The sequence below is a fragment of the Pinus tabuliformis genome, chromosome 8 (genome assembly GCF_031772625.1).
Source record: "Pinus tabuliformis cultivar Carrire ecotype Pingquan chromosome 8, CPIR1, whole genome shotgun sequence".
In the NCBI taxonomy this organism is placed as follows: Eukaryota; Viridiplantae; Streptophyta; class Pinopsida; order Pinales; family Pinaceae; genus Pinus; species Pinus tabuliformis.
Genome location: NC_142294.1, coordinates 725,970,784 through 725,995,400, shown reverse-complemented (window position 1 = coordinate 725,995,400; position 24,617 = coordinate 725,970,784). Strand labels below are relative to the sequence as shown.

Sequence of the window (24,617 nt, the reverse complement as noted above, 5' to 3'; positions counted from 1 at the left end):
AAGCACCATATCAACAATGTCATGTACTTGTTGAAAAGAGTTCGGAAGTCACAAAAATTCAATATAAGGGGAGACTAAATCTCTTTCAATGGCAACTAATTCCCAACAATTACAAAGACTTGTTAATCCATGTACAACATGTACAATCTAATAAATCCTGCACATCTTAATCCAAAATTCCAAATCACTGTTTTTAATTGTGCACTGGAGCATTGAATGCAATTAGGTAACATATAGTTGTGTGTACATATTGCCAAATGGACTTCATAAGGGGTAAAGTGGAATTGCAGACAAACGACCATAATCCCTACTTTGGTATAATATTGATGACCCCCTGTCTAATATTGATGACAAACTTCAATTTTGATCTATAATGGAGTTTTTACATGCAGGGGCCTCTATAGAAGAAATTTAAAGAGCCCTTTAGTTTCATCTTTGCTGTAAATACATATTATCAGAACCATAAAATGAGAATTTATTAGAACTCCTCACGCTATATTTAAAATTTTCAAAATGTGCCTGAATATAATGTGCATGCTCGAGATTGCAAAAATAATAATCAATCCACCGCCCACTCTACCAATGAAACAAGCTTATTCAAGTGTAACAAACATTTGGATACTCATTCAGATTATATAAAATTTCCTGTTTTCGTCAGGTCCTCAACATGAAACTGTTTACGTGATGATGTTATTACATCACATATTGAATATTCACTCCTGCATCTCATACAACAATCTTTATTTGTAAACAGCACACACAGATTAAACTGCCACCTCATTTTTGAACGGTATAATACTACTCACATGCAACCAGCTTATTCCTACAATATGCGTACATAAAAAAGAGAGAATGATCTGTATCCCCAGCAAAATGTAATCAGCATTGCTGCTTTATAAACCGGTTCACATACATTTCCCTGCAACAATAAAAAGAAAAGGACAACAATTAAACCCGTAAATATCAATTGACCAACCATTTATTAATAATCCCATTATATTCTATTATATCAAAGATCAAGCATGATTTGAAAAGATGTATGTTTCATTAAAGCATGTTAAAGAAGAAGGAACGATCAACATGATGTAAAGAAATTTTCCTTCTACCAGATGTACCAAACAGGAGTGAACAATCAGAGATCCAGTTTAATCATTAGTGCCATTAATTTGCATCAATACACCTCCCGTAAAATTTAGCTAAGAAAGTACAAAGAGATAAAACCACATGAAATAAGTACCTTATATTTATTCTGCCATTGTCTCATATGATTTGTCCCAATAAACAAATAATAGCTACGAAGACAAGGATCTGATGTTAGAATTAGTAACAAACTTACCTAGCTGGGTTGTCATCATTTGGACGATTGTATGCTGTCCAAACTGGTTCACCTTGGAAGAGCCTCATAACCTGGAATTGAGAAGTCAAAGAAGGATAATAACTAGTGTAAAATCTCCCAATCAGGTTTGAAACGGTATTACATACCATGAAGTTAGTGAAAGAAAGCATAAAAGAATAGCATTTACCCGAATGTAATTATTTGTATCAAGAGTAAATCGATGGTAGCATCCCGCTGGCAAGACAATCATATCCCCCTTCTTAATCCATATGCGTATCCATTGGTCATCTTTATCTCTTACATCAAAATAGCCTGTACAATAACATCATTACTAAGAATTCTATGCTGATATATAGATAGCTGTAACTAAAGAAAAAGGAACCAACCAACAGAGAAAAAAAAAAAAAATTGGGCTAGTTTTGTGCCAGCAAGTGCTGGCTCAAATCCCCCCAGGTTAGGCACACTAGTCTACACCAACAAAAATTACTAGGGACGCCATCAATGAATGTTGGGTAGCACCCCTGGCCTTCCTCACAAGATTTTCCTCAGTAAAGCAAAAGGATGTCTCTAAAAAGGTTAAATAAGTATTAAGAGGGTTCCCTTTTTTAACTCTGAACTGCACTCGATATACAATTGACTGATTCTTGTATTATTATTTGAAACACATTCAAGAAACACGAAAAATAGTCATGATTTAATGTTACTAACAATATTGATAATTCTAGGAGTGGCAGATTTGCATGCAGGCAGCAGTGACCTTTTGATGGCACCGCAGAGGGGCTAGGATGCCTGGTCTTTTGGTCTGCTTTTGCATCAAATAGAGCAGCCACAAGCAGGCTTCTGCTATTATTCCTGATGAACGTGGGGCTTCATCTGCCCTGAATTAAGTTTTCCTTAATCTGCAGAAGGTGCAGCACTCCCACTTGATCCTCTCAAAAAGCTGTAACCATTTTGTGTGCACCCATTTTTAGCGCAAGTCTTTCCTTCAGGTCCCAATAGCAAATGTATCATAGCAATTATGATCCACAAAAATAAGCTGACTACCAATCCTAACCCAGCCAAGGTGATAGGACCTGTATATGACTGCATACTTCCTATACCTGTATGGGTTGTATGTACTTGTTACTATGCCTAGTATGGTGTTCATCATATTTGCATTGGCAGAGTATTGGCCAATCAATAATCACCATACAGAATCATCACCACTCACCAAGTATGAAGTATGAAGTATATACAAAATATTCTACCATGGTCCTGTCGGACTTCTATCTGAATCATGGTCATTATCAAAATCAAACTCTTCTGAAGAATCATGCACTGGTCTGGACTCGTCGAGCATCTTTTGGTAGTTCCGTTCAATCATCTTAGAGTACTCTTCGTCCCAATCGATATCTGCTGGGTCCTGGGCATCCGACTGTTTGTCCTGTAAAGTAGATTCTTTTGCTTTTCCTTTTCCTTTGGCATCTTCAGCTAATATTATTGTCCTTTTTGATGATGCTCTTGATGACTCTCCTTGTTCCGTATTCGTCTTTATTTGGTGGAGACCCTGTTGCTGAGGTGTGTACCTGGCCAATTGTTTTCCCCACTTGGTAAGGAAAGGTAAAGGGCTGATCTCGATATCTAAGAAAGAATCTTTAAAGACATTTCTGATCGTGGGTGATCTCTGTATTGCCAATTCAATACCGTTTAAAAGTTCCCATTTGAAAATTTGAAACATATTAGTGGAACTTTCAATTGCATGTTAAACCCATTCTCTACAATTATCACTCATATAAGTTCTATTTTGCCAACCTAATTCAAAAATCATAGATGTACAGATTCTATTTGAAATCATCAGACTAATAATATGGATCACATTGTTATTCCAATTGCTTGAAATAACACTAATAGTTACCAAAGCCTTTTGATTGATTATGAATTTTAATGCCTTTGGTTCTCCTTGTAAATCATCCATTTTTTGTAGAATCTGTATCTTTTCTGTTAACCTCAGATTTCCAAATTCATTAAACCAACCAGCATGTTGCTTAATCATTTCTTCATTGTTGCTGGTCTGAATTTCTCCGATTTGCTCATGACTAAAAACTTGTGCAAAAGGATTTGGAATGATACTTTCCCTTAATCTGAGACTATGATAATCCCATGGAGATGAAAAAGTTCTGAGATATTGTAAAGTTCTTTGAATGCATTGAGATATCCTTGTAGTTGGCCTTTTCCTGCAGAAGCCATCTTTAATTTCCCAGTCAGCAAACCCTTCAAATATTTCATACTGCGGAAAGGTGTCGTTTGGTGCATAGTTTTCATCAAACCTTTGAAGAAAAGATGCTTCTAATTCCTCAAAAATATCTGGGATTTTTAGAGAAATAATGTATTTCTCTATTTCAGGCTTGAAAGGAATAGCTTCAAGATCTAAAATTTTTGCTCCTGTGAAAATGCTGAGACCAAAATCAACTCCTCCAATAAGTTGATAAAAATTTAAGACTTTTAGGATCCAAATCATTTTTTCAGCATATTCACTAGACCACAGATCTGAGAGACTTCTGAAAAATAATTCTACTTTCATGTTAGGCAAAAAAGGATATACCTTTACCAGTTCAGCATCTAGGCCCAACGACATACCTACATTCTTTGATTTCCATGCTTGGCATTTTCTGATCCAAGTATTTCTTCTCAGTCTCATTCCCACAACTTTTTAAGTTTTTTTATTTCTTCTGCAATATGACTTGCATGTCCTTCAAGCAATCTGAATCTATCAACAAATGTACTAAAATTGTCGTCCTGTGGTCCTTTACCTGGAATAATAAAACACGAACCTGGACACATAAAGAATGCTTTGTTCATATCCCTGGTCAATGAATCAGTTAAATAATTTGAATTACCTGGGATCCATTCAACTTCAAAATCAAACTGTTGGAACCAAATCTGCCATGCAAGTATTCTTCCTTTTGCCATTTGTCTTGAAATCTTGGCAGATAAAAATATTTAAAATTCTTGGAGTCTGTTCTTATCAAAAAATTTATAGGAGTAAGATATAATTCAAACCTTTGTATCCCATTCAAAATAGTCAGTGTTTCTTTTTCTGCTATGAAGTAATTCTTCTGGCTAGGTGAGAATTCACCTGATGCATAGGCACAAAGTCTTTCTTCACCTTTCTCCCTTTGTTCAAAAAGAACGACTGCCCAAAAATCTAAAGAAGCATCAGTTTGAAGTATAAGCAAACCATCACCTGGTGGTTGGAGTTTTGGCAATTGCTGACATTCTGCTTTCAACTGTTTCACTGTTGTTGTTGCTTCTGGTGACCATCCTTCTTTAAGATGTTTTCTGATTGGAGCTGTCTTTTCTATCAACCTTGGGATGTACCTGTGAATGTAGTTCAAGACTCCTAAAAACCTTTGAATTGTTTTTGTATCTTTCAATTCATCTGGAAATTGGGTTAATTTAGTCAACACATGTGGTTGCATCTGAATTGCACCATTGACTACATGAATTCCCAGAAAATCTATATTATCTTGAAATAAAACCATTTTTCTCTCTGATAAAACTATGCCATGCTGTTGAACTTCTTTGAGAAAAATCTCTAAATGCTCTAGATGGGTTTTTACATCTAGACTATGAATGAGAATGTCATCAATGTATGTTACAATGAAATCATACTTAGAGAAAATGAAATCCATTCTTTGCTGGAAGAATGCAAGGGCATTTTTCAAACCAAATGGAACAACTTTCCATTGGTAAAATCCCACTGGACAAGTAAAAGCAGTTTTATGCTGGTCTTCTTTTTGTATCTGAATTTGATAGTATCCAGACTTCATGTCAAATTTGTTGAATACTTTGCTATGTTGTATTTTTTGCATTATGGTTTCTGGTCTTGGCAATGGATAATTAAAATTCTGAGTAATTGCATTCAGAGGTTTGTAATTTATTACCATTCTAGGTTTACCTCTGACTATCTCAGAATGATTTCTTACCAGAAACGCTGAACAAGAGTAATGAGACTCACTTGGCTCGATGAGCTGCATTTCTAGCAATTCTTTTATTTGTCTCTATTTCTTGCTCGTCTAAAGGAGTGCAAGGAATCAGTTTCCCTTTGACTCCATTATCATGCAAGGTCACAATGCTTTGCTATGTTGTATTTTTTGCATTATGGTTTCTGGTCTTGGCAATGGATAATTAAAATTCTGAGTAATTGCATTCAGAGGTTTGTGATTTATTACCATTCTAGGTTTACCTCTGACTATCTCAGAATGATTTCTTACCAGAAACGCTGAACAAGAGTAATGAGACTCACTTGGCTCGATGAGCTGCATTTCTAGCAATTCTTTTATTTGTCTCTTTATTTCTTGCTCGTCTGAAGGAGTGCAAGGAATCAGTTTCCCTTTGACTCCATTATCATGCAAGGTCACAATCTCTTGCATTGGACTTTCTACTACCAAAAACTGTTGTGGATTTTTTGAGCAACTTTTAAGAAGTCTATCATGGATAACAGTTTGTTCTGTAGACCAGTTGGGATCTATACATGCCTTTTGTCTTGATTTAGATTCTGCTCTAGATTCATATATTTGCAGGACTTCCTGCCAATCGTCAGAATCTTTTAAGGGTCTTCTGGCTCCGACTCTTTTTTGACTATTTTCATATCTTGCTTCTGAATTTGCAATGAACAATCTAGGCACAGCAATAGCCTTTTTCTTCAAATTTATAATCAACTTATCTTGGCTGATTGTTACTGGAAGCACAGAATTTAAGAATGGCATTCCCAACATTAGACTAGCTGAAGGATCATAATGTTGTATTGCAGAAATCTTGACTATACTCCCTCCAACTTTTAATGAAATGTTGTCTACATAATGAGTTAAACTCATAGATCCTCCTATGGTTTCAGACACCAGTATATTTTGTAATGGTTTCCACAGAGATTTAAACAAAGATGGCCTAGCCAAATTGTTCGATCCGCCGGTATCTATGAATGCATCAACAGATATCCATTCATTTTTTACTTGAACTTGAACCGGGATATAAATAAGGCTATTAGTCTTGACTATCTTTTTTAATAGAGTATTTTCTTCTACTCTATTGATCTCTGGCTTAGGAAGACTGGTCGAGGCTGTGGTTCTTTTTTGAAATGGACAGAAAGAATTTACTTCTGGAAATGGTGACACAGATTGCTTACCTTTTTGTTCTGGCTGCTCTGACTGTGAACTTTCGGATTCATCTTCTGAAACATCTGTTGTTTCACTGGTGACTTCAGTATCACTTTCTTCTTCACTTTCTTCTTCTTGTTCACTGTAATGGAGCTCTTCTGAAAAATCATCTTCTGAACAAGATAAACAGATGTTCATCTTTTGTACACATTCTTCTTCTTCTTCTGCATCTGATATTTCAGTCAAAATATATACATCTGAAATATCATCTTCTGATTCTACTATAGACCAATCATCTTGAAATTCTTCTATATCTATACAAGCTTTAAGTTTACTTGATGAATTATTTGGGCACTTTCGTGCAAAATGTCCTTCCTTTTTACAAATGAAACAACAATTGTTGTTTCTTGGTTTTGATCTTTTCTTCAGAAATTTATACTTTCTGAACGACTTTCTTGGATTTGAGACTCTCTTGGGTTTAAATTTACCATACCTCTTTGTTTTCTTTTTCTTTTTGAACGGCGTCCATGGTAACATGATTTTGCAGACATCTGAGCTGGGTGTGATGTCATGCGCCTTCTTTTGCCAACACAAGTATTTAACTTTCTCTGTAATTCTGAAAAGAAGGTCAACCCAATAAACTTGATCTAGTCTTTTGTTCTGTACATCTAGATCTTTCATAATGAGGTCTCCTAGATTGCCTGGTAACTTTGACAAAAAAGAAATTTTTTGAGCAACATCATTTGAGAGATTAGCTTTGAAAACCTTAGCCATGAAATCTTTACTGAATTGATCAAAGTACTTTAGATCTTTTAATTCCATTCGACTAAGATCTATTATCAATTGCTTTTTCTCATCAACAGGTTCTGGCACGAACTGTGTTTTTAGCAATAACTCTAATGTAGACAGTCCAGCTTCCATGACGGCTCTTCTCTCTTCTTCAGATGGTCCCATCCACCAATCATAGACTATACCAGTCATACGTTTTTCTGCTAGGACCATAATGGATACATTATCCAATTTTGTTGTTATCTGCATCTGATACAGAGCACCTATCCAAATTCGGATCGATTCTCCAGGATTTGAAGAATTATCTAAATCTAGAATGTAGCCACTTGTATTAGCAGCATACAGATCTTCTTCAACACGTGGATATTTATTCACTTCTTTAAGGATATGAGCCTTGTTCTGGTTATTTATGGATGGCAAGATAAAAGAAGGAAATTTGGATGCAGCTTGATCAAGGGTCATCACTTCTTTTTTTGAAACAAATGGTTTATCTGTTTTATATGCTTCTTTCTTTTCACTGGTTATTTTTCCAGTGTTCTTTGAAGTGGACTCTTCTACACTAATCGCAGACATTGCTTCTTCTGATTCTTCTTCTTTCTGATCCCAATAATTGGGTGCACTCATATCTATTTGAAACTTAGGGATTTCTTTGGCCTTTTTCTTTTGTCTCCTTCTTCTTCTTTCTTCCTTTTCTGATTTTTCTGACTGTTGCTCATCATAGAGCAATTTAATATTGGCATTTATCAATTCAGCCTGTTTGCCTAAATCATCTAGAACATCTTCAGCATGTGAACACCAAGTGGTTAGATAGTTTCCTATCTGGTAGACCTGTTCTAAATCATTTGGGTTTTGTGAATTTTGTTCTAATAACGGGGCACAGTCAGCTCTTGTGGATGGTTGTCTAGTATTGGATGAAGAAGTACAAAATTTTGTTTTAGGTGGCCATTTCCCTCCTTTTACAAATCTGCGATTTGCAAACTAGAATTCCTCTACGGGTGGTATATGACTAACATATGTACGAAACATCTTATTTACAGCAAAGAAAGGTTTTTCTTCTGGTATGTACAATTGATTTGTAGACAGTGGTGTACTAGTGGAAGAACTTGCTTCATTTAATGAAGGAATATGACGATAAAAAGATTTTCTACCACTAACAGGAGGTTGTTCATTTTCTTGAATTGTTTGTAATACATGTTTTTCTGACATAACTATGGGCCAAGGTACTTTTGGTCAGTCTGGAAGAATTATAACACGACCATCTGATATAGACAGTCTTTTAATATTACTTTTTGAATTATCTGTGGATACTGGTGATTTATATTGGACATACCAGTCATTAGGCAAAGCTTCTTTGTCATAATGAACACCTTCTACTTGAGCATTGCTCACACCTACAGCAACACAATCTTTTAGAACTGGCTGTCTTAGTTTAGGATGTACAGTATTTATCAGCTGGAAAGAGGTTTGGATTAACACAGATAAATATTCACTATCTTGAACCATTTCTAGACCTTGTACTCCCACTGAAGCTTTCCAACAATCTTTTAAGTGAACATCAGACAAACTAATGACATAATCTGGATAGATAGTGCCATATTGACATCCCGAAAATAGATTTCCAGGTATTGTTCCGATCCAGACATGATCATATATGTTATGTCTGGTGTCGAAGACTTTTGCTATACAAGGAGTATTGAGACCATGACGAAATAATGGAGCTAATCCAATTCTAATTCCCCCAAAATGTAAATAGGAGAATTTCTTTTCAGCAACATATTTTCGGAATTTTTTAATTTCATCTTCAGAAAACAAATTGAGACCAACAATTTGTACAGATGGACCTGATATTTTTATCTTTAGTTCAACTTCTTTTAGCCAACCTTTTTTGGATAGACTAAACAAAGATGGAACAGGATAAACTTCCTTAGAACTCAAAACTGGCGGGTTCCAACTTTCTGGATCTTCAACCTTTTCATGTTCTACACTGTCAGATTCAAGAGATCTACAGTCTACTTCAGATACAAATCGTCTATCGATATTTGAGAATGATCTTAAGAAACTGGCCATGTTGAACTTTTACAAACTATTTCAGAAATTGACTGAAGCAGCTTTTATCTACACAGCACTTGTATTACAAATGCTTTTCAAAGGCTTCCTGGCTAACTTCATACTCAGTCTATAGAATGTATTGTTTCCTATCAGGAATGAGCTAAGGCTCTGATACCAATAATGGAGACTGACTGACTAACTGACTGGATAACACAGCAAAACTGATAGCCTGAATAAAGCAAGTATAAACACAATTGATCGAACCGAGTCAATACTCATGTACTCGAGTGTTTTTACCTACATTGAAAATGAGATGTTTTCCAAGTTTTCAAACTTCCGAGTAGGTTGAGTACAAGTATGCAAACTATGGCACCAAGTCACCTGCCTCAACAAACACAGGTGTGGTTTGAGTATGATAACTGTACATACTTGTAGATTTAGTTTGAGAGTATTGACAAATTTTTGGGAGAGAATTCTTTTGAATGCTATTGATGAATCTTTTATCCAGCCATTATGTGTAAAAAGAACTTCTCTAGTGGAGGCAAGACACTTTGTAGTCATCACCACCAAGTGAGGATTAAAAGTGTTTCAGTTCTCTGGTTGCTGCTCCATGATCAAATCCTTGATTACGCTGGCCATTTGTTTGAGACAATATTCATCAGAATGACCCTAAGCCTTGTGATATTGACAGCAATTTCATAACCCCTTATACCAAGGCAAGGGGAAAGATGGGCAACCATCGTACAACTGTACAAGTCCATATTGGCTCAAAGAAAAAACATGCTTGAATATGCCCTGATGGAGATTGATGTTGATGCAGACACGGATGTTGATGGAGATTAGGATAAGCTAAAAATGAGGACCCAATACCAACTAATACAAGAATATGACTGAAGTGAGGAATCGGAGAGTTACCTCACAATATCACCGCTTCTATTCTGTGTGCTTGTATCACTCCCTGTTTTAAAGTTAGGCCCTTCCGCGAGTAAGGAAAAGCCAGGCATAGATAGCACCGCTCGTATGCCTATTCACTAGTATGTATACAAATTAGTCAGTGTGGTGGACCAGGACCAGCCAGTTTGTCGAAATGATTTGAAGGTAAGAAGTTGCTTGTCCGCATCGGGCAAGGTTTTTTTTGTAACCGTGTGCCCTTTGAGTAGACTATGCCTCAGTTCAGAAGAATTTGATTACTTGTCCGAGTTTATTGCAATCTTCAACTTTAACTGCTTTTAGGCCCAGCAAAACCACTCTCGCACACTGAATTGAAAGCTTGTGACTAGAATGCACACAAACTGGTTACCCTATTTATTCCTAGGGTTTCTTGATTTTTTAGTATTTACCATAAGGTTTGGTTTCTCGACCAACAAATTTAGGGTATTCAATGGTCCATGGAGATCCCTGGTTTCAAGAATTTGCTTGGAAGCTCATAGAACCATGGTTTCTATATTTTAATCCAGCTGCTACAGTACTACCATCAACCTACTAGAGCGGAGCTTTTAATGATGATGGTAGGAAATCAGACAGATACTTCTGCTTCTGCACAGGGTCTACGCGTCTAGACGTGTGGATGTCTTCCAAGAACTTAACCTTAGCAAATTACTCTAATTAAAGGAATTATTAAAGTAATTACTTTTTATAAGAAAAAGTGAGTTAATCTAATGAAATGCAAAGACTATTTGCATTAGTGAATTAAATAAATCTCAACCATTGATCTCAACTGAAGTTGACATCTAATCTCCACCATCAATCACAGTCCAGAGTAGGGTTGCAGATTTAGTCAATAACTCGAACTCATAAAAAGAATAAGGGAAAAGACATCAAGTAAGCAAAAGACATAGTGAGATCTATGTGATTGGATGGAGAGGAACATTCATCCAAGTGTGCATATTCCAGAGAGAGAGAGCAAGGAGCTGCAAAAGAGAAGTTTCTAGCAGTTAGCAATATCAAAGGACAGATCTTGAAATATTTTGCAGCAGAACAGACCGTAGAGTGCACAGGACACCATACAGCGCAGGCGGAGCTGAGAAACAGCATGAGCAGAGCCAAGAACCAGCACAGACAGCAGGCCATACAGCTGCAAAATTGGGCAGGAAGAAATATTTCTCAGCTGGGAATTTTCCAGGTTTTTTCTGTTTGTAATTTTCCTTAGTGGTCATTTTAATTCCCCGATTGGGAAAGCCCTTGTATGCTGACGATATTATTTAATGAAGCAGCAGATTTGAAGGGCAGAAATTTATGTGTGCATGTGTGTGAAATTAGCTCTAGTTTGCTTCCACTGTTTGATACTCTATTTACCTTTTAAAATTCCAGCAGTGCTTTTATTCAACAAATCTGCAGTTAATTAATTTACTGTTAGTGAATTTAAGAGGTAATAAATTGCCAGTAACTGTGGTTAATAGAGATTAACATTTAAACCTACCCTTCAATTTTTGGTGGATAATGTTTTTTAAGTGTACTGATAATATAATTGGGAAATTTATTGTCTTTGAGAGCCAGGAAAGATTCTACTATTATAGTTTCTTCTGATCATATATTTGAATAAGCATAGATCTGAGGAAACGTTCACTGGAAGAAACCCAACAGGAGTCTTCTTGGTCAGCTTGGAAACAGTGATTGGATAACTTGGTGTGCATATGTAAAGCATGCCATGCACATGGTCATTTGGTGTCTGAATGCTAGAGAGGGTCTACGGAAATGGAGCGAAAGGTTTCTGAAGGAAATTTTCCAATCCACAAATGTTATCAAGTGACAAGAAGACAAATGTAAAAAGGAGAAAGCCAAGTTGAGAGCAGACTTAAAAAGCACCACAAAGATTGTGACTTCATAATGGAAGAAAAAATCTGTAAGGTTTCCCCTTCTAACGTTTCACCCTTTCCAAAGACTTTAGTAGACAAAGCAAATTGGCTTTTGGCAGTTGATTTGCATTTTCTGGTAGAAGAAATGAACTTTTAGGCCAAACAAAAATACCGTTGTATGGAGGATTAGCTTGCTCAATCCACCATGTAGTTATATATTTATACACTACAAAAACACTTTGTATCTTTGAACATAAACAACTGAAATTTTACATATATTTTTATTAGGATGGATGATCAGTAGTTACATATTTTAAGATTGGTTTCAACTCTAATTCAAAATACTTTCATATTTCTTCATCGCAAGCTTAGACTGCAATAGTTCAGAGTTGACAGATATTTAAGAATGATTAGGTGTAGGATAGTTATGCAGGAAAATTATAACATGGAAGGAACGCAGAGCATATATATATACATATATATATATATAGATATATATATATATATATATATAGATACATACATACATATGTACATATATATATATATATATATATACATACATACATATATATATACATACATATATATATATATATATATATATATATATATATATATTGATTGTTGGGACCAAAGTAGATTTATAGTCATGTATTTTGATAATATTTTAGCATCTAGGAATGCCCTAGACACTCCCTTAGACTATTGGCCAATGATTGTATTCTCTAGTCCCACTGACCTGTTTCTTGATCATTTGTGGATACTAGAATATTTTATTTAACCATGTTGAATCAAGCAAACAACATAACATGGTTAACAGTTGATATAGGTAACAAGTCAACACTGTCAAGAAAGAGTAACAAGGTCGCAACCTACAATGACTGCATTCCTAGGCAAGATTTTGATATGCATTTACCAGCTGGCACATCAGATTCTGAACTAACAAAAGAGGCTATCTGCATACTTTTAAAATCAAATTTGTTTTCATATTTTGATTTGAATTTTGCATATTAATGCACATGCCTCTCAGTAACTTTATCCTATGCATAGACATAATATGCAGGCATCCTCAATGTCTAATTCGTTAAAAGGTTCAAACTTTCGACCTCATAAAGTGTACCTTCTCTAACCTTTCAAACAATTCATAAAACAAGAAATCTGTAAGTGCATACCAGTGCCATCTAAGCAATAACGGATCTCCTCATCCATGTGCAAGTGCTCCTCAAAGAAATTTTTTATCTTCTGTTCATAGTTCGGAAGCTTATCTGGGCATACTGTTAACATATCCTGTGAATAAATGAAAAATGAAATTATTGCCTTTACATAGAATTTCTATTATTAAAATGGATTTGAAAACCAGAGCGCACAATTTAAATTTTAATTTTGCCTGGAGACCAGCTGTTGAAATTCCACACTTCTTTGTAATTGGCAGTTTCTCTTAAGGTTGAATATGAACATATTATAAAATATAAATATGCAAGACTACCTATCAGATATATATCAATTCACACACCCAAAATTGTGATCATGTATTGGTTTTAATCTTTGATATTTAGGGAGTCCATTGTGCTGTGGTCTAGCAGTTGAGAAGCGGTGCCACTGTGATGATAACTTAGGCTTAAACCCTAGTGGGCTGGAGTCTTCACCATGTGTACAGGTTACCCAAGTTTGACGGCCCGTGCATTAAAGTGGGCTTTACTGCAGATTTTCTTTGCCGGCTTTCATAGCTCTCTATAGATCCAAAAACGTGGTTAACCTTCCATCATAGATATCAAAAGTAACGTGCAAATATATATATATATACAAAACATAGACCTTAGCTCAACAGATTGTCACCAATGTTATTAGGCATTTGTCTAGTTCCATGCCAGCAGGTGCCTGGAATCCCATGGGTGATGCATACTAGTCTACAAAAATGTTTATTAGGAATGCCATCCATAAATGAGGGGAAGCATCCTTCGGTTTCCCCACAAGCTTTTCCTAGGAGGGAAAAAGGATGTATATATAGATGGGGCACCCTCTCCATGTATAACAAATAAGACTCCCATCATATCAACCTAAGCCAGAATTTCTAGAGATGCACACACCTATCAACCTAAAGCCGGAATTTCTAGAGATGCACACACCTTTCCTAAACACAGCCTAATTCTCCAAATTTGTTCAAGCATTTCCTCAATTTGAATATACATCATCTGTATTGAGCTTTACCTTGGGGCCCAATCTTTTATATTTGATCAGATGTATTGTTACCCACCAACTTGCATAAGGTTGGAACTTGGAAGGGCATCAAACCTCATGGCACCAGAGCTCATATATCTCTGTACGAGTGGCATTAGGAGCATTGTGACTTGGTCTAACTATAGGAGGGTGTGATCAACACAGGAAAAATCAAGAACTCATTTCTGGTTAGCAAGCAAAAGAAGCAGTTTCCCCTATATCAGAGATAACAGGGAGCTATATTAGGGGTTCCACTTTCCAGATGATATTGGGCTTTGGTAGTCTAATGCCAAAAGCATGGAGAAGGAAGTGGAGAAGTTGAGGAATCGGTTGACCACAAGCCATTTGGTAGCCACAGGATAAACAGTTCTATAATAGCGTTGTTGATTCTTGTGATTACAAACTGAAGAAGCAGAGAGTATTATATGTTGATGGGAATGCCGAAATACTTAAACTCTAGAAACAGCGTTGAGAGTTCATTGATGACAATCCTGCAACTGAAAAATCACAACCAGTAATTGCAAGCTCCAAATCAGTTATAGACGGGTTGGCAAAGAGGAGGACCAGTAAAGCGGAAAGCACACCAATAAAAGAGGATATAACAGAATTTTTGACCAAAAAGGGGACCTGGGAAGGAATCTAGGTTTCAGTTGGATGTGAAGCCTGGTTACAATGTGGCATTGGTAAAAAGCATAGATGAGTGTTTATCTGAAATGTTGCTTCAGAAGGCATTGCATACTCTATTATGTCTCCAGAGAATACTGAATTTGAAGATGTAGCGTGTTGAGCACATATATTGATGATGGCAATATGATAGACTTTATGAACAAAACAGGTCGCAGCTTGAATGTTTTTGAAGCCCATATATGCATGTGCGTGTGAGAGAGAGATCATATGCAATAACACATTTGATATGGAACAGACCTTGAAATAGGTCATGTTGTGTATATAATACCCAGAGCCAACCTGTGTAAGTAATGTTTGTTTGATGATTGGTCCAACCCGTCTGAAGAAGTTGCCAATGTTTCATAATATGAGGATTGTCCTACCTGTTACCCCTCTTCCAGCAGGGGTACCTATATCAATTCTTTTCACAATTCAAGGGGGGGCACTTAAAGAGGCAGATGATCAGCACTTTCTCTTATTTAATAAAGTTCAAAAGGCTTGGAAAGTTGCAGACAGTAAATGCTGCAGCAGTCAGGCATGTTTTATCACCAAAATCAGTTTGCAAAAACCTTATTGATGCTGACTATTTCACGCATTAATTTGCTGAAGAACTAGAGGGGGATACAGTTGATTCAAATGAAGGACATTGCACAGTTTTTACAGGCTGAGCGGGAGGCTACTGCTTGTATTCTGGTGGAACACATCATACGAGAGCAAAACATTCTGACTGAGTTTGTTGAGCCTTTTGGAATGGCCCTTAGACTTGCAGGAAGCAATAGCCACATTAATATTTGCCACACCATGATGTACTGACCTGCCAGAACTGCTACATATCCGTAATTTGTTTGTTGCTATATATGGAAAGGAATTTGTTGCAGCTGCTGCAGAATTTCGACCTGATTTGTGGTATGAACCGGCAGATTATTGGAAAACTATCTCCGAACAGTCAATACAAATTGAGGTTACTATGCAGATAATCTTCCTCGAAAGGATTAGATTTTCTTCAGGGGCTGTCAGCTGGAAAGCACAGCGGCAGGGTGCTCTTTGCGAAGGATGACAAATTCTGCCACTTTTTCTATTCGGCCTTCACAACCCACCCCGGTGGACAGAATCTTCACTAATCCACAATTAACGAGGAATGACTTTTCTCGTGAGTGAAATGGATAGATAGGGAAGTTCTCTTTCAACTGGTTAAACAAGCAGCTCGACACATCTTTCGCAACGAACTTATACCTTTTCTCTACCGGATTACTCGAGCGCAAGCATTTAGTCACAGCTCGTGTTTGAGCCTAACCCAAAGACTACACCCAAATACCCTAGCCACAGTGAAGATAGTGGGTAATATTGAACTATAGTAGGGGTCGTTCCATCAATCAATCATGGGGCTGATGGGCTGGATCACCCACTCAGACAAATCCAAAATCCAGTGGACCGCTGGGATGCTGAGCAGATTTGGCAAATTGAGCCTTGGCAGCGAATGCCCCTGTGGAAAATAGATTGGCAGCGAATGAGGTTATACGTGCGCATACATTTGTTAGGGCCGAACTTTGGAGCAACACCGAGGGATATTCTGGAAAACACAGAGCCATCACACACTGAAATTCAAGCATGTCAGGGCGATCGATGAAGGGTTTCAAGCTAGCTGCTGTTGGAGGAGGTATGCACAGTATTCCAAACTAATGAAATGAAAGCCTCTCAGCCATAAGAGAGGATTCTGCTTTTGTCATAGCAGCAATAATCATGTCCAAATATTTCGAAAGGGGTGTCGTTCCCGTCAAAACAGATGCCGCAGCAAGCCATGGACATTCGACATTTTTTCACCCAACTGTGGAATATTTTATTACTTTATGCACCGAGTGGACGAATGTCCAAACTAGCAATTGCTTTATTTTATTATATGTCCGAGTGGAACCTGGTCAAAGGAGACGAATATTTTATGAATTCCTTTTAGAGATTGAAGGCTAGAAATGTCACTTAGAAGAAAGGTCGCTCCTAAGCAGATCTGAAAGTTGGCAGCTAGATTAAGCAACAGTGAGGGCAATTTCCACCACCTTATTTCTTTTAAGGTCATTTACACTGTTTTGCTGGGCTTTTACTCTCTGAAATTATCTTGTAATTCCTTGAATGTGAGTGTTTGGGGATCTTCCATTTGAACTCAAGTCCTGCTGTTACCAAACCCTACTAACACTATCCTAGTGAGAACCCCCTTGAGCTATAGAGCTAGTCAAAAGCAAGAAGAGGGTGGTAAGGTGACAATGGTCCCCTTTGAAGTGACAAATACAAATAACACCAATGGCAAATACAATTCCTATCAAAGAATCTGTTTAGTTTGTGGTAAGGCATATCAATACCAAGTAGCTAATAGGTGAAAATATGGCATCGCAAAAGGATTGATCATGTTTTATTCAAGTGCAAACCAATGAAAGCTATAGAAAAATCCTGTCTTTATCCTCAACGAAATGCAAATTATAGTAGTACTAGTTAATGCCCAAATATCTATGGGAAGTACAGAGATGACTGTGCTCAAAATTCAATCATCTTCCCAAATTGCATGACTCATCTTCCTGAATTGCATAACATAATTCATTAACAAAGGCCATGTATATACCATATAGTTATATCCTCTGGACTTTCGAATTTCTTGCAGCTCTGGGTCTGTCTCAAAATTGTCTGCATCCAACTTCCAGTATAGAACTCCTAAATCTGAAACAATAAGATTCAAGTGTCAATAGCAACTCACTATGACAACAATGGAAAGATAAATCAAGTATTTCATTAAATACTTGACAATACTGCATTCATAGTATTTAATTGTGCGTGTCGATCCCAAACAGGTTAGAGAGAGGCATTTTATTCTGCATAACTCATCCAAAAAAGGGAAATTATGGTTTTATAAGATCCATATAAAGCAAATTTTACCAGCTTTAACTCTATCCAACAATGTTGGGCATATTTCAATCCATTTCGGACCATATTTCCACTACATCAAAAAAGTGTTTTCCTGTTTATTGATATCTGGATGGCTAGATGCTATACATTTCGACAATGAACAAAAAGGTATGCTTGGAATTTCATTAACAGCAGTTGAAAAATCTATGTTACTCCATCAAATAAACTTGAAAATTATTGCAGCATCATTTCTCTATGTATAACTAAAATCAATAAATTTACTGTTATCTGACCAGTTAGATGACCCTAGAAAGTAGTAAAGCAACTTCAGTTGTAAGGAAGGAAGAGAAGTTTCAGTCTCATTAATGCTTGGGCTTCTGCTAACCAGGAAGTCAAATTCCAATCTCCTTTTGTGGAAGCTTTCAAAAACAACTGATCAACCACACTACGATGAAGGAATATTCATCAACTAAATGGTGTCTCTAGTTCATGAAAATTAATGAAAGGCAGGAATTCTGTTTCAATGAACTTTATAAAGTACACTATCAAGAAACATCCAATCAAATGAATTTGATGGTTCATAATTTTAAAATGCATCCATTCTTTATTTGTATACACTATTTCCCTTGTACCATATGTTAATCTGAAGCATCTCTTAGCATGTTCAAAGAATGAGTGTATTTAACAGACAAGCTGCTTTTGTCTCAGCGAGTCAGCACTTAGGCTATCAATGGATTTGCTGGCATATGTTACCTCCCAGTACTAGCCACAATTATGGGTCAACCTTATGTAATTTAAGGCTCCAGGAACTCATTACTATGACAGAATGTTCATGGGGCCTCCATTCTCAGCATTACCTCTATTTGTGCTCTCTCTGAGTTGCGAGAAATGTATCAAATCTTTAATTTCATCCAATGAAGCTAAGACTTTATATATATCTCTGGAAAGGCTTTAAGCAACGACAATAAAGCTATACAACCTCCATGTTTTTCAAGCACTAAAATGGATTGAGAATAGATGATGATCCCCACCTCAACTGGCATTCCCTCAGCTAAACACAATACCGTTTACAGAAGCACTGCAATGGGTCTGACTAATACAAACAACAATCCACACTCCAACTATCTGGGCGGCTCAACGCAGTCAATTGGCAAGTACTTGTAGTTCTGATGTTTCATAATTTTGCTTGAACTGGAAATCAAAGTCGTCACATTTTTTTCCAATCAACCATAGTTTTGGAGGGCTAAATTATTGTTCTACAAGTCCTAGGAGAGAAATATAGGGACCATTATAAGTCAACCATCACCATTTTCTCTCGCTATGCTGCTACCATGCTATTAACCGCTTCACACACAGCCCACAAGCATAACACTTCCTTTTGGGGCTTTTGACCTAGCCACCAGCTATTATGGCAACACTATCTTACTCACTTGCTCCACCCTTGGCAATCCTTCATGACCAATTGATTGCCGAGCAAGTTTCAATTCAATCAAAACTCCAAACGTTCAGATTCTTATCAAATAATTGTCATCAAATCCAGAAGTTGATTTTATCAAATTGTTGGAATATGTAGAGTTCCAGAATGTGACAACCTCTTGGCACGGACTTAACTACAAGCTTCTCTGAGGTTACCAAAGAAGAAACCAAATCTTCTGTTACATAAGAAAACGGAGTACAAGATTGACTCTCATCTTTTCAGTTTCTCTGACCATTCAAACTCTGAAGAATGTAACAATGTAGGCTCAAACTTCAAATGTACTGTAGAAATTATGCTCTCTCTTATTGCCCAACACAAACAGTAAGACAACATCTATTAACAGGGAAAGGATATTTGCTATCATTAGTTTGCTGCAAGTAGATTCATACCAGCAATACTGACTCATAGAACCATTTGTCCAAATAGAACTGTAATCAGAGATCAAACAATCGATATTTCACACTCTAATGTCAAACAGCTCATTACTAGAGCCAACTTCCAAGGGGGAAAGTTGAATCAAATAAAGAGATATATGTACTTGCACTTCTTTTTAGTAGATTGTAATCTATGCCAACAAATGCATATTTCAAAGCTTCAGTTCGCATAGAATCCTTAAATGCAAACATTTATATTTGATTTGAATTTTGTTAAACTAAGGACACTGATAAACACTATGATCCTAACTTGATCATGACTGATAAACAAGGCAAGAGAAGGAAAAGAAGTTAACTTCAACTTAAGACAGAGCCAGTGAGAGCTTAAAGACAAAACTAGGAACATGCAACATCATGCAAAGGTGTGCAATGACATTCAACTCTAAGAGTGGATTGAAAAGGGTTTTACAAGGAGCACGCAACCACATGCACTGATATCACATACTGTGCTTTCTCCAGAACCACTGGGGCAGAAGTTGATAAAGTCCTCCATTTCATACAACTTGGTACCAGAGCAGCATAAGGACATGATCACAAAGATTCACCCCTCTCCACTGTTTGCTTTGATGATACACTTTGCTAGCTGGGGTTCCAGCTGAAGCCTTCAGGATACAGAGTCAGGAATTCACTATAGTAAGTGGACAAATTGAGTTACCTTGGTGGATCCACAGTTTATTGTCTCTCTCTGGCATGTATAACAAAGCAGATTATACGCAGAATTATGAAGCTTTGCTGTTCTTATCTTTGGAAGCGCAACAAGGTTTCAGGTAGCCTTCCTCTGGCTAGTTGAGAAGCTCTATCAAAATCTAAGAAAGGCCCAAACCATGAGTTACTGTCCAATAAGTACACAGACCCTACAACTCCCTAACAAATCCCAAAAGGAAGCTCTTCAAGAAGTACATTGACCCTACAAGGTGACTGGTAAGTATCTATTTTAGCATGTGAGCAATTTGGCAAATATCAGTGACTTGGTAAAGAGGACTACAAAATGCCTAGGGAGCTCAAGTTTAGCTTACTAAAGCATCCATATAATATTTAAATTTTAATGAAAACAAAATATTGTAAAGATTCCAAACCATTAGAGACAATATGCTAAGTCAACTCATGTATATACCATGTAAGGGCATATATATCAAAATTGCAAATACATATCAGCAACAAAACACATAATCAATAAAGTTCTAAATAACATCTCTAGTCCAAAAACCATGCTACAAGCTACTAGCCTACTACATAGTACATAGTACAAATCATTGATCAACATGATCAATCATCAAATTCATCGCCACTGCTAGAAATGGGATCTTTAGCATGACCTACAAAACCATCCTCTGGCCCAGAATCTTCAGACCCTCTAACTCCTAAGGGACATCTGCAAGTACAGTAGTAATACTAGCAGAAACACAAGCTACATGCCTAGTACTTGCACATGCCATGCCTCGCAGGGTTTAGTTTGCTAGGATTAGGTCTTAGATATTTTTTATTTTAAATTGAATTTTCCATGAACAGTGTGCCATGTGGGGGTCCCTGGGCAACCCAACCGAGTAGGTATGGACTCAGTCAAGTTGGACCAATTTGGTACTGAACCTGCTGAGTCATATCTTGACTCGACTAGTTTGGTATCAAACTTATTCCCTGAACTCAACGAAGGGCAGAGTTGACATGGTCAAGGGCTAAGTTGCACAAAGCGCCGAAACGTTTCAGAGTTTCTAAAATGGGTACATTTAGAAACGTCACCTCCCAAAAATAGAAATGTCAACGGAAACGTTGACCGAAATGTCATATATGTATATATATAAAAAAAGAAATTTATAAATAAGTGAATAACACATTATCTTGCAGGAAAAAAGGGAATAAGACCCATAGATGACAATTTAGAAGGAAAACCAAGTCTATATTAACTCTCATAGATGATTACATTATGGTCAAGTTTCAGAGTTTCAGGTACGGGTACGGCCCAAAACGCCAGGTTCCTAGAAGTTTCGTGCAACATAAAATACGAGTAGATGAACCTGGGCTTGGTACAGCGAGCAAAGTCAATCCCAAGTGAAATTTCACTGCTGGCCCAGAATTTTACTGTTGATGCTGCTGCTGGAAAAGAAAGGGGATTTTTGGTCTCCAGAATGCTCAGAAAATTCTGAGACTTCAGTTGTTACACTTTCCCACCCAGGTCAGCAAAAACTAGAAAGGGTTTCCCCTCAATCCAGCTCTCCGGAAACCCACAAAAGTGTGTATTCCCCAGTCCTTCGTCCTGCACGCACTATTGGGAATTAGCCACTAAATGCCCCCTGAAATTCTCCTCAAAAATATTTGCAAACTCCCTTGCAAAATTTCTCCTCAATCTCCCTTACTTCTCCGGCCCTTTGTTAATTTTAGGTATGTTCTATGCTTAAAGCAATTTATTTCAATTTTCATAGTTAGCTCCATATCTTTTCCAGATTAGAAATCACATCAGCATTAAAGTAAACTGCAGATAGAACATAAACATAAATCGCAAAAAACAAGCCAAGACAAGAGGACACAAGATGTGGCACTAGCTAGGGACAAACCCCAATGTGGGGAACCCTTGATCAATTCTTCTTATATGTACTTCAATAGTTCAGCACAGAGAGAGAGAGAGAGATAGTACGTTTACACCAAATGTCAACACTTTGACTTATCTAGATAAGAGCAGAGATCATCTCTAAGAAGATGATACATGAGATTAGTTGAAGACATGCAGCTTCAACTAATTCTCCAAGGTGACTCCTTCACCTATCGTTGTGCTGCATTCTGTCATCATGCTGCACCTCACCGCGCTGCACCATGCTGCACCCATCACCACTATGTTGCATCTCATCATGTTTCATTAATCAAGATTGTACCCATCACTGTACTGCATTATGTGCCATTGTTGCACCATGTTGCCATCCTGACCCATGTGTTGGTTGCACCTTGCTTGCTTGTTGTCCCTGCTTGCTTGTTGTCCCTAGCATGCTTGTTGTTGCATGCTAGCTGTAACATTACATGCTTGGTGTATTTGTTGCTAAGTACAATACAATTGTCCCAATGTTAGTTAGCTATCCCTTACATGCTGCTCTCCTTCAGAGATAGATGCTCCGGTTGTTTCGGCAATTCTGGCAGTTCCGATTGTTCCGGCTGTTCCCGGCAGTTCCGGCTGTTCTCGGCAGTTCCGGCAGTTCCGACAATCCAAGCTTTTTCGGCAGTTCCGACTTTTCTGGCAGTTCCGGCATTTCCAACTTTTCCAGCGTTTCCAACAATTCAGGCTTTTCCAGCAATTCTGGCAATTCCAGCTTTTCCAGCAGCTCCCGTAGTTCCATCTTTGCTGACTTTTCCGGCAGTTCCGGCTTTTCCCGCAGTTCTGGCTTTTCCGGCAGTTTCAGCTTTTCCCGCAGTTCCGACTTTTTAGGCCTCTGGATCAGGGCAACGTTATTCCTTAGGATCTCTCCTCCTACTAAAACCCAAAGACAAGTAGAGAGAGGAAGAGATCCCAAGTGTGTTGAAATGACTTGAAGGCCACCTCTATTTATACTAAAACGTTGAGCACATTTGGGGTTTATTTGGTTGCTAGTCGACCTTAACGAATTGTCTTATAACACAAATAAATTCATAACTCCATGAATACTTATCGGAATCAGATGATCTTTAGATCAATCCTACACCTCTCGATGAGAGGGATCCAAGAAAAATATCAGCTACCATAAATAAGATGACCCACATGGAGTTTGGTCCTAGTTGCCAATTTTAACACTCCCTCTCAACTAGGGAGAACTCCATCCATTGATCCATATGTTCGACTGTCCTATCTCCGCTATCAGTGCCCTACACTGCTTTGCCGAGCTCTGCTCTGCTTTGATCTATTGAGCTTTGCTCTGCTCTGTTGAACCATGAAGAAGAAGAATTGACCCGAAGTCAGTTTCATCTGAAGAGAGTGTCACATCACTCTTACTGACTCGAAGTCAGTTTTACTGATCCCATATCAATATCACAAGAGAGTCTCAAACCACTCATATTGATCCCAGATCAGTTTCATTGATCCCAGATCAATGTCACAAGAGAGTGTCTCAAACCACTCATACTAATCCTAGATCAATGGACGTCATCCTAGCATAGGGAGTATGGTAGATACAGCGATATGTCCATCAATAGTACTACTATGGTCCCTATCCTCATTTCCCTGCTCATTGATCAGATGAGAGGTACTTCCCATGAGTCCCAGACTGCATGGGTAGGATGCCTCGACAGGAGAACTAATCATCCTGTCCACAAGAGAACAAATCATCCTGTCAGTGGATGCCACGGATAACTAATCATCCTAGCCCACAGGAGAACTAATCATCCTGTTCCACAGTCGCCACGAAGAACAAATCATCCTGGCCCACAAGAGAACTAATCATCCTGTTCCACAGTTGCCACGAGAGAACTAATCATCCTGTTCCACAGTTGCCACGGGAGAACTAATCATCCCACCCCACAAAAGAACCAATCATCTTGTTCATAGCACACAACCAGGGGAGGGTGAGTCGCCCTGTGGTCATATGTTGCTCCAGTAAGTACCCCAAGCCTCCCAAAGCTCCCAGAGCTCAATGCATGCAACATGCAGGGCCCTTATGAGAAGGCCTCTCAACGACTCCAAGTTGTTCGAAAAAGTCACAAATTTGACGTTTCCTGAGGCTTTGACAAAATGTCTACGACCTGTACATCAGTCTTAATGCGATGGAGCCTCCTCGCTCATCGACTTACCATATCCCAGATAAGGCAGTATCTGATGTCTATCTGTTGGAGCAATCATCGAATACGGGATTCCTCAATAAGGGTTTCGACAAA

At 37.7% G+C, this 24,617-nt stretch overlaps 1 protein-coding gene across 1 annotated transcript in view; it reads right to left on the bottom strand.

Annotated features, from left to right (window-relative positions):
- Positions 1-602: 602 nt before the first annotated feature.
- The window catches only part of LOC149237637 (acireductone dioxygenase 3-like), a 31,769-nt gene continuing 7,754 nt past the window's right edge, over positions 603-24,617 (bottom strand). Inside the window, exons 3-7 of the mRNA XM_089372730.1 lie at positions 17,599-17,693; positions 13,280-13,394; positions 1,524-1,648; positions 1,337-1,407; positions 603-919 (exon numbers count right to left, since the gene is read on the bottom strand). Of these exons, the coding sequence (XP_089228856.1) occupies positions 880-919; positions 1,337-1,407; positions 1,524-1,648; positions 13,280-13,394; positions 17,599-17,693 (446 nt within the window). The 3' untranslated portion in view covers positions 603-879. The remainder of the gene's footprint in view (positions 920-1,336; positions 1,408-1,523; positions 1,649-13,279; positions 13,395-17,598; positions 17,694-24,617) is intronic.